The following is a 10,803-nucleotide window of genomic DNA, read 5'->3' on the forward strand; positions in this document are numbered from 1 at the left end:
CTGGTACAATCAAACAGTCAGTCGCCCAGTGAAGTTTCTTTTATGAGAGTGCCAGCAGTGGTTGCTCTGGTGCTGATGGTGACAACTGCTGCAGAGAGAAGCAGCTTATCCCATCTGTGGTCATCAGAGCTGACACTGTCCTGCAAGTTGCATCGGCTACGCAAGTATATTCACTTTCTGTACTAATTTAATGTCGTCTTGATTTCAAAGGGTGAATACTTTTGTAATTACGATTCTTCCAGTCAAGGTGGCATGTGATATGGTTTAGTTTTCTTAACACTAGCACGCCACATTTTATTTTTAGATTGTTTCATAGCTTATTTAACTACATGCATGGCTTTTGCATTTAAGAAAAAAACATTTTCATAAAAGCCACACATGATATGGATAACAAATGTCGAGATAGTACCGAAGTTTTCCTGTGGTCCACTGTTTATCATGTCTGAGTGTGGTGATACGTTTTCACCACTAGAGGTCACAATGTCAACTGATGTAATGCTGCTTTCGGGTACACTGGAAAATGTCGTAATTGTTAAAATTAAGAGAAACGACGAGCTTTCTATGGTCTGTTCTCCCCAAAAAGCCCACTCCTGTTTTTGAGATCATGTTTAGAGTGATCAGACGACATCAACTACGTCGAAAATCTATAACAAAGCAACAGTATGAGACAGCCTATGGCAATTAAACCTACCAAAGCACAAATGATGTCAAAACTACATTATTAGTTATTTTCTCTTAATTTAGAGCGTCAATAGATTAGTTATTTACAACTAAAAATATGTTGCCTTCATTTATATATTCGTGTTGGCATTCGGTGACATTAATCTAAAATAATTTCAGGAAGAAACAGTGTAAAAAATATAATATTGACTGTAGGAACATCCCCTGAAGGCAGCAGAGCGGACACTCCTTTAAAGAAAACCGGAAACTCATTGATGAGGAAGAAATAGTTAGCAAGCTAGCAACCAACACATACAAAAAAGTTTTATACTCGTCGCTATTAAGACTAAAGTCCCTAAAAATCTTAACAATGTCGGGGTCATCGAGTATCTTGGCGATGAAGAAAGTCGTCCAACAGCTACGCCTTGAAGCTGGCATCAACAGAGTGAAGGTAACGTTAACGGCTAACATCGTTACTCTTTAGGGCGTGTGTTGTTTCACTTGTTGCTGGTTCGTCTCGGTTTAATACCGATGGTGTCCCCTTAACGGATCCGCTTTTTATTGAAGTTACAGAGCTGTTGGTTACACAGACAGCAGCTAACTTTGCGGGGCTCGGTTTTTGATCCACAGGTGTCCCAGGCCGCGGCGGACCTGCAGCAGTTTTGCCTCCAGAACGCCCAGCAGGACCCTCTGCTCACCGGCATGTCGTCCAGCAACAACCCGTTCAGACCGCAGAAAGTCTGCTCCTTCCTATAGCACCGACACACCGACCCCTCTGCCTCTGTAAGTACCACGGTGATGTCTCTCTCAATAAGCTCAGTTTATTTCATTTAATGTGAGTGTCAAGAATTTACAACTCCGGCCATTTTGCACCGATTTCACAGCTGATTTCAATCACACCCATCTATAATGACAACAACCCCATTCACTGTAACGTTAGTTGGGAGGCTAAAGGTGTCTTAAGGTCCTTTTAAAATGTCTTAAATTCAGTGTCTTTGAATTTGAATTTGCGAGGTCTTCACTGCTACAAACATTTTATCTAATTTATCCATTTTTAATTCCTTTTTGTAAAAATAAGTGAAGCCTTCCTATGTTAAAGTCCACATTTCTATTCTTACAAATCTTTCAACTAAAACTAAACACAAAAGGTAAGGAAGTTTGTGTTTGGTAGATTATTTCTTTGTTGAAACAATGCCTCTACCATTGGAAAGCCTATTTATTTCCCTTTTTAAATGGTGCCACATTTGTTGGATGAGCAGCAGAGCTGAGTATGTGGGTTGCGCCCATGAAAAAAATTGCCAAATCTTCCCTGCCAACACCAAACAGCTTTTTCTGCTGTTGCTATTCACTCGTTTTGAGCTTCTGGTACCAACCCACCTGTGAGCATGGGCCCTGCTACAGTGGTCAGTTGATGTCTGCTCCAAGAATTGACATGCCATGTTTGACTGATGTGGACAGGGCCAAGTTGCGGCATTATTTGGAGTGAACCCTAGTACCATCTGCAAACTGAAGACCGCGAATTGGGTGTCCCAAGAAGACGTTTTTATCATCCTGTCAGCACTTAGGAACCGTAGGCAGGCTTTTACAGATCTGCAGTCAAGGTTTGCAGGACGATGTGGCCGACGGCTCTCTGCCCAGACAATCCGGAACAGACTGCACGCAGCCAATCTCCAGTCTCATAGGGCTGCCAGGAGGCCTGCCATGACTGCCCTTCACCATCACAGGCCCGTTCGCGCTGGTGTTGGCAACATGTGCACTGGAACCTGAACATGTGCAGGAATGTTATGTTCAGCGATGAGTCCAGATTCTGCCCATGGCAGCTGGATTGTAGGGTTAAAGTGTGGAGAAAATGTCAAAACACAAATTTCCTTACGTTTTGTGCTTAGTTTATAATACTGTCGTCGATCTTCATACTTGCACTTACCTGTTGGCAAAATGTACACAAACTCACTCTAATCACCATATTCCTCCATAACACTCACCTCTGCACAACACCACATATATACTACTTCCTGCAATGCTTACCTAAATAAGTAAAACAGAATTTGTCCAAAAGTCTGTCCTAAATTTGGTTCAAAGGTGTCTTGAACTGGTCTTTTAAAGTATTACATTTAACTGTGTGATACCTGTGGACACCCTATAAACTATAAGGGATTTCAAGGGGAGATAATACTGCTACTATCGGTGTGTTTCACTTCAATTTTAACCTCTAAAAGTCTTGATTTTTATTCCTAAATTACTTTAAAGTCTGTCCTTGTCCACATTGTACTGAACACTTTTAAGTCAAGGCTGAAAACATTGTTTTTACACTGCTTGCTCCACCCTGTAATGACTGCAACTTATTTCTAACTCAATTTTAAATCATTTTAAATATTTTTTCTTTTTTTGCACCTCTTGTCTGCACTTTTAATTTTAGTAAAAAAAAAAAAATTTACATTGTAAATCATTTAGTAATATTATCTTTTTTTCTCTTTACTAATATGTTTTATATTTTATCACTCTCTAAAGCACTTTGAATTGCCCTGGTGTATGAAGTGTGCTATACAAATAAAGCTGCCTTGCCATGCCACTGGGCACAGAAATGATGTTTGGGGGATTTAGTGGCATCTAGCGGTGAGAATTGCAGATTGCAACCACCTGAAACTTATTCTGATTATTATTCCATCATTGTTCACTGTTCAGGTTTTTACTTGGAGCCGAATCATTCAGAGGTCTCTTCTCTCCAAATCAAACGGTCTGGGTGATCAAAACTGGTAAAAACACTGAGTAAAGCAGTTTCTTGTTACAAATCACTGTTTCTTCTACGCTGTTTGGCAGGTCGCGGATGGACTGCTCACCCAGTGTTTGCTAATGTGTGCTCACCTTTTTTTCTGATATATAAAGATCCAGATGTTCAGTTTTTTTAGTGGGAGCCAAATTATCTGCAGAGGTCTCTTCCTCTCCAGAATAACTGGACTGTTTTCCGACGCTGCTTGTCGCAGAGGGGCTGATAACTATATTGGCTGATATAAAAAGGCAAGGTCTTTGGTTTGTCCCCATGGGGCTACTGTAGAAACATGGGCGTGTAGCATGATAGCTGTTGACAAGGACCCGCTCCATATGTAGATATAAACAGCTCATTCTAAAGCAACAAAAACACGACAATTCTTATTTTGAGATGATTAAACACTGAAGAAAACATATTTATCACATTGCATTTCTGCCGATATAGCCCTCTAAATTATACACACTGGACCTTTTTATACTATATGTTGTCAGCTTTTTCAGTATGGTATTTGATTGTTTTTTATGGCTGCACTTACTGGAATATTTGACACAACTAGTGTATCATTTTATACACATTTTCCTGTCACTCCTTAAATGACATCTGGAAACTTTTGGATCTTGACTAGAGTATAAAGTAACGTTATATGGATCTCAGCACTGCTTGGCTGCATAATATGAGCTTTTACAGGTGGATTTGATGAGTGCAGCAGTTTACAAGTTGGAAAGAACCAGCTAACAGTTAAATTAATTTCTATTCTCAATATTTGGCCAATTTGGAATTTGATTAGCAACTGATTACAAACATCACTGTCTTTATGGCAAAAAAAACACTTAAAACTAAGCAGCTCTATGTATATTGATACAATATATTGGTATTAAATTAAAAATGTGTGCATCTGCGTACATGTACATCTGAAAATGGTTGACAGCTACAACAAACATGTTTCATTTGTACAGTCTGGTTGGTATGCTCCACTCAAGCATTACGTAAGAGGCCATAAACTCTATAGTAAACTTGTTGGAGCTTGGAGTCGCTGCAGTAACTTCTGATCACAATGCTGATTAGGTCTGACTAACTCATGTAACATGTCTACAGGTGTGGACATTGTGGTGCCTTGTGGAAATGGGTTTCAGGACCTGCACTGTGGACTGGAATCGTCTCAGGAGTGTTCGGGACTTTGGAGACAAGCGACTAACTTAACTTTTTTTTTGTTTGTTTTGGGGTTTTTTTTGTTTTTTTTTAACTTTTGCCTTTGTAAAATCTCATACTGAAACATTTCCAGGTGCTCACGTGACACCATAAATGTCTTAACCTACTTGCTTAGAAGTAACTAATCCATATCAACACACACACATATGTGCCTTTTGAACTGTACATTTTTCATGCCTCATTGTGAGAATAAATAAATGGTGTTTCCACATTTTAAACTCACTGACATGTTTTATTAAAATGAGTATATACATTTAGAAATCTGTGTACTCTGTCATCCATTAATTTTTTGAAGTGTTGTCACGTCCAAAAACAGCTGCACTGTAGACACAATTCCAGACACTGTTCACTGCTCTTTGTGTCATTACCAGGATGTAACGTGCACATCTTCATGCTCTGACAAGGGCAAGCTTACAACAGCTCCCACTTGTGGACATAATATTGTTTAGAAACTGCACATCTGCCAATACAATTAAATACACTTGCAATTCAGAATTTTCAGGTTACTGGGATTCACATGGAGAGTCTGCATGTCCTCTCTGGTGTCTCCATACTAACAGAGAGGGCAGAAGTCCTTGCCTGGAGCTACAGGCTCCTGTCCCACATTTGGTCTGCAGAACGCAGTACAGATGCAACTTTAGAGAGGCAATTTTCAGCATGAACGTGAATCTACAGAGACGTGATCTCATAAAATCCACTCATCAGTTAACATCATCATGGTGAGAGGACAAACGTTAACTGTGAGTCCACAGAGAATCTGAATATCCACTACAAAGTCCATTTGTGCAAAGGCATAAACATGAGTAATATACTGGATGATAAACGAGGTCGTCCTTGCCTGAGCACAAAAGCTGGTTGTTATTTTGTATTCAAAGGTGGAACTTCCGCCTGCAGGCATCCATCTCATGGCGCTGGAAACAGAGAGTGTATTTTTTAGCTTCACAGGAAACGCTTGGGACATTACTCCTATATAGAGTCAAATTAAAAAAGTGCTTTTAACATGTAGCAGAAGTGCCTTACAATCATTTCTGAATGGCTGACAAACCTGGCGGCTAATGAGTCCACCACATGCATGCAAATTTAGGTAAGCATCAATATACTGTGCAAGTGGCATTACACAAACATGACTATTAATAAAGTGCTTACTGTTAGTCGGAGAAAAATGTAAGCACTGAGACTCACCTTATGGACCCACTCATACTCCCCAAACTTTGAGTCAAAGGTGCCTTTCTGTAGAGAGCGGAGTTTGAGGGTGAAGCGAGGTCCCAGCTCCTGAATACCAACTTTCTTCTCATTCTTGAAGATATACCTTCCCAGATCCAAAGAACTGTTTATTAATTCATACTTTTATACCATTTATATTTATGAAAAACTTTATTGAACATCTTTGGGAAAAGGAGAATTCAGATTGATGTTAGTCACCTGTGAAATCTGAAAAAAATGAAGTCTCTCTGGTTGTGGAAGGTGGCGACCTGTCGACCCACAAACTGCGGGTCTTGTGGAAAGAGAGCAGCGAACAGCCGGCCGAGGCTGTGGCCCAGACGTGTGGTGAAGTTGTTGAGGATCACCTCCGGAGAGTGCTCTGTTGGATCTTTGCCCCGTCTCTGCGGAGAGGAAGTACTTCCACCATGATGAGATTACACAGCTAATCTTGGGGACGCTAAACATTGACTTCATTTCTAAAACTATGATATATGATAATAGGACAACTTGAAAAAATACTGGCTAATCATCAAGACATCAAAGCATAACTTGAGTTATGACAATGTGCAAAGCTGCCAAATCCACTTTGAAGACAGGACTGACTACAGCTGTTAGTGAGAAAATGGTTCCACAAAGTAAACTACCTGCTCCAAAAAGACGTTACGTGTTTTTATCATCTCTGCCAGGTGTAACCCTGGAGGGAATCATGCGTTTGGTCGTGTGTGTCCTAATCAATCTGTCTACAGTTAATCTCGCAAACTACTGGACCAATCAGCCTCATATTTTGTGTGCACATGTATGACTCTATGCTCAAGCTTTCATGGTGACAGTGATCGAAATAACAGTTTTGACTGTCTTATCCCGCCATTAACTACTGATTCCTGACACCTCTTAACGGGTTGGTCGGGGCCGCAAGTTTTCTGGAAATCTGCTCAACTAAAATCAACTCACCTCACTTTGTCTGTTGTAGGCCACATTTTGGCAAACTTTGTCACGGCTTAAAACTGACATCCATAGTAAAATTTGGTCTCATTTTGAACCGAAGCATCTGCACATTAATCTACTGACCTGTAAAAATATATAGGCCACTCTTTTTTTTTTTTAACCTGAGACCACAAACTTTTGTCCATGGATATTTTTTTCTTCAGTGATCTGTCTGGTCAGAAGTCAGGGTGTTGACAGGCTATCATTCGATAATACTGACAACCCAGACCTGAACCCCAACCCAAAGTTACCTCGCTAACTTAAAATCCTGCTTCGTAGTACAGGCCTCTGCTCTGTGCAACACGCCATCAAAAACATATCAAGCGCATATCTTTATTAGCTTCTGAAATATACAGTGGTGCATCTGCTTAAATTACAAGACATGTCTGGAGTGGCCACACTCAGCTCAGTTGGCCCCTCAGTTGGTGGAGATTTGCACCGTACTGAGTGCACTGTTCTAGTCTCTATTGTGTTGAATACATGCAACACAACATGTAAACAAGAAGAGAAAGCCTTAAGCTCTACAAAGGCACATTTCACTTTTGACGAGGGACGGCAGTTTCCTTTAGCTCAGTTAGTATGTATTCATTTAGTACATTATCTTCCTCTAACTCTATTTCAGTAAGATGCTATATAAACCCATTGTTATTGTCATGGTATTAAATATGCCCTATTTAATCAAAACAGAGACACAGTAAAGAGTTGGAATTGATCAACTTGCCTTCATCTCCTTGCGTAGTCGAACACTGCTGACCTTGAAGTGTGCAGTCGGCCCTTCAGGTAGATGACAAAGAACCAAACCATCTTAAAAGTCACCATTAAGGGAGCTGACATCAAAAAGGTTTTAAACAGAATTCACTTCTTTATCTAAATTACAGCAAAGTAAATAAATACTGAATAGCAGCATAGAGCATCACACATCATCCTATCCTCTCCTGACACAGCTTCCTTTAAGGATACTGGGCACTTTGCGATCCTCGTTGATGACCATGAGGTAGGTGAAGTTCCTGGCGACACATTGAGGAATGACCCTCTTCAGGGCCAAACCTCTTCTGTAGTACACGTGCGCATTTGGGATTACTGTGGCCAGCTGCTCACAAAACCTCACAGTCCTCTACAAGACAAACACCAGACAACAATTAATGTGTTGATCGAACAGCATTGGTGAGTAGAAGCCTCAGCAGACTCCAACTCACCACATCAGGACAATTCTACTGCGCCTATAAAATGTCAATTACACACACTGAATGTTAAACCGCCTAAAAGTTTTATTACCTACAGCGTCCTACAGTTTTATACTAAGTATTAAATATAAGTTAAATATAACCAAATATACCAGATCATCATAACTTGTAAAGGTCAATTTCCTCTGTGCTGAGCAGCAGCTACTCACCCCTCTCGGTCTGTCTGATGTTGTGATGAGCACTTTGGGGTTTGTCAGCCCGTTGAAGTAGGCGGAAAATTCATCAGTTCCCTCGTCAAATGCAATCTACACACAACAGGACACACACACACACACACACACACATTAATGCAAATTCATTACAACTATAACGTGAGATTGTCTGAACAAGCTCAGCCGTACCTCTTCATCTTCTGGGTCAACTGTTGTCTCGTCGTACACCCTCTGGTTTTCTATCGTCTTTGGGACCTCTTTTGGTGGTGCCTTCATTGGGGACAGAATAAAAAATGAATGCCCAAGATAGCTATACCTTGTTAAATGGTAAAATCCATCCTTCTAGATGCCACTTAATAAACTGTCTCTGTCTTTGATTGATTACTAAAACATCTGAGACATGGCAGAGAAAAGAAACTCACCTTGTCACCTAAAGCGTCCCTTTCTTTTTTCTTCTTTTTCTTCAGCTGCATCTTTTGCTGAAATGAAATGTGGCGGCAGAGAAAACATGAAAATTCCAGGCAGAGGGTGCTGGTAATTTATATTTACTGCTGCACTGAAAGTTAATCAATTTATTAATAGACTTCCCTTTATCTCTTTCTCTTTAAAAATAAAACTACTAAACAATTTCTGGTTCCAGTTAAACAGGTGTTATACAAGTTGCTCTATTTATCTTTATATTGAATGCTTTGGATTTTTGGGCTGCTGGTAAGACCAATACAGTGAGTTTAGTTTGAGTAAAAATCTATTGTCTGTGTTAGAAAAGCTTTGATTTAACAAAGACTGGAAGAAATATATCATTATCAATGTGTCTGCAGTGCAGATTATTTTCTTAATTGATAAGCCTTTTAGTCTACAAAATGTTCCCAGAACCAAAGATGATAGCATGAAATAAACGACAAAGAACTGCAATGGCTAGCCGGCCAATTGATATGTTGCTCAATATAAAATTACTCTGCGATAAGTTTAATAGTTTAAGTTTCGGCTCAATTTAATTTTATTTATAAAGCCCAATATCACAAATCACAATTTGCCTCAGAGGGCTTTACAGCATACAACATCCCTCAGGGATCCCTCTCTCAGGACAGACAGGGTGCAATAAATGTCGTGTACAGAAGAGATCAACAAAATAAATTTACAGTAATCCATATGACAAAATAAGACATAAAGAGAGGGAGATGCAGGGCAGACAGTGATGACAATAGCTACAACATTTAAGCAATAATATTATGATACTAATAATAGTATTTTGATAGCATATATGTTATATGTATATATTAATATATGACAGAATATGTATGTGACAATAATAGTTAATTATCAAGCATAAATGCAAATATCTTTTGGTTCCAGCTTCTCAAATGTGATGCTTTTCTGCTTATGGCATTGTTATGTCTTTATAAAATAAATATTGTAAAGTCTTAGACTGTTGGCAAGACAAAACAAGCGACATGAACATGTCATCTTGGGTTCTGATTCTTTATAAACTATGTGATGAATGGATTTTATGGAAAACATAATTGAAATTGGTCAATCAATAATGAAAATACCTGTCAGCTGCAGCCCTAAAACTATGCATGGAATATGCAGATCAAGTATAATGTGCATAAAGATCATGATCCACAAAGTGAGGAATAGTTGTATCTTTAAAAATTAACGTTGTAGTGCAAAAGTACAGCTATCTTTCTTATGAATAGTTTTAATTACTTCAGTACAGTGCAGGAGTAAAAGTACTTAAGTTACCTTTCACCACTGATGAGAAAACTAAATCATGACACACCCTTTCAAGTTGGCATATTCCATCTGACTTAATGGTGACCTGCACTGATGATGATGATTTTATACCTAATGTTTCTAATGATGATTTTTGTCTATTCATTTTATTAACTTTTAATGTATATTACATAACTGTCTGATATAGCTATGGACACACTGCTGCTTGTTTTTTAAACGGTGTCTTGAAAGGTTCTCTGAAATTCGCTTAAAACTAAAATGCATTATTACCATTATTATAATTATTATACATATTAGAAACACCAAAGCCTTGACACCTCTTAAAAACATAGTTTCAACCAGTATTGGACTTTAATACCGTCATGACAGCAGGATTTATGGCAAAACTGTTGTATTAGCCTGCCTTAGCTTGTGGCTATGTGTCCCTAATAAACTGGCAGCTAAGCTAAGTGTAGCTTCCTTGCTACGTGAGAGCTCTAGCTAAAGGGTTCATCTGTCGTTACCTTTCTTTTCTCCTGCTTGAGTTTCATGAACATGAGATGTCTTCGCTGTTTGTTCTTGATTTCGGACACACTGAAGGTGGGGGGAAAGGCAGCTGCTGCTGGCTCGCTCGTCTCCATCTTCTCCTCCTTCGTCTCAACTCCGCCACCTTCTCCACCTCCATCTCCCTCCTGACTCACACTCTTCTTCTTCTTTGGCGTCTTATTCTTTTTTTTCTTACCTTTGTTGTCCTGACTAACGGGGACCTCTGTGATGTCCATCTTGTGTCAGCTATCTGTTTTCCTAATTTTTTCACGTGTGTAGCACTGGCTTCCTGTGCGTGTGCTCACGAATGGGAACCGGAAGTGAG

At 39.4% G+C, this 10,803-nt stretch overlaps 2 protein-coding genes across 2 annotated transcripts; one reads left to right on the plus strand and one right to left on the minus strand.

Moving 5' to 3' along the window:
* Positions 1 to 903: 903 nt before the first annotated feature.
* LOC117253964 (guanine nucleotide-binding protein G(I)/G(S)/G(O) subunit gamma-5) lies at positions 904 to 4,854 on the plus strand. Its single transcript, XM_033621896.2, has 3 exons — positions 904 to 1,111; positions 1,291 to 1,443; positions 4,523 to 4,854. Exons 1-2 carry the CDS (start codon positions 1,031 to 1,033, stop codon positions 1,414 to 1,416), a joined length of 207 nt encoding a protein of 68 aa, XP_033477787.1. The 5' UTR covers positions 904 to 1,030; the 3' UTR covers positions 1,417 to 1,443; positions 4,523 to 4,854.
* Positions 4,848 to 10,797, minus strand: rpf1 (ribosome production factor 1 homolog). The gene is made up of 9 exons (XM_033621895.2): positions 10,457 to 10,797; positions 8,642 to 8,698; positions 8,409 to 8,489; positions 8,217 to 8,312; positions 7,784 to 7,937; positions 7,545 to 7,627; positions 6,059 to 6,240; positions 5,819 to 5,945; positions 4,848 to 5,547 (listed from the first exon to the last, which is right to left on the minus strand). Exons 1-9 carry the CDS (start codon positions 10,712 to 10,714, stop codon positions 5,506 to 5,508), a joined length of 1,080 nt encoding a protein of 359 aa, XP_033477786.1. The 5' UTR covers positions 10,715 to 10,797; the 3' UTR covers positions 4,848 to 5,505.
* Between the last annotated feature and the right edge of the window lie 6 nt (positions 10,798 to 10,803).

The sequence above is a fragment of the Epinephelus lanceolatus genome, chromosome 6, assembly GCF_041903045.1.
Source record: "Epinephelus lanceolatus isolate andai-2023 chromosome 6, ASM4190304v1, whole genome shotgun sequence".
Classification (NCBI taxonomy): Eukaryota; Metazoa; Chordata; class Actinopteri; order Perciformes; family Serranidae; genus Epinephelus; species Epinephelus lanceolatus.

Bases quoted from the DNA above. Each gene is read 5' to 3' on its own strand.
- LOC117253964 (XM_033621896.2), top strand. From the start codon at position 1,031: ATGTCGGGGTCATCGAGTATCTTGGCGATGAAGAAAGTCGTCCAACAG. The intron at 1,112-1,290 runs GTAACGTTAACG...TTTGATCCACAG, and splicing joins CTGGCATCAACAGAGTGAAG to GTGTCCCAGGCCGCGGCGGA.
- rpf1 (XM_033621895.2), bottom strand. From the start codon at position 10,714: ATGGACATCACAGAGGTCCCCGTTAGTCAGGACAACAAAGGTAAGAAA. The intron at 8,699-10,456 runs GTAACGACAGAT...ATTTCATTTCAG, and splicing joins TCAAGCAGGAGAAAAGAAAG to CAAAAGATGCAGCTGAAGAA. The intron at 5,946-6,058 runs GTGACTAACATC...GGATCTGGGAAG, and splicing joins ATTTTTTTCAGATTTCACAG to GTATATCTTCAAGAATGAGA.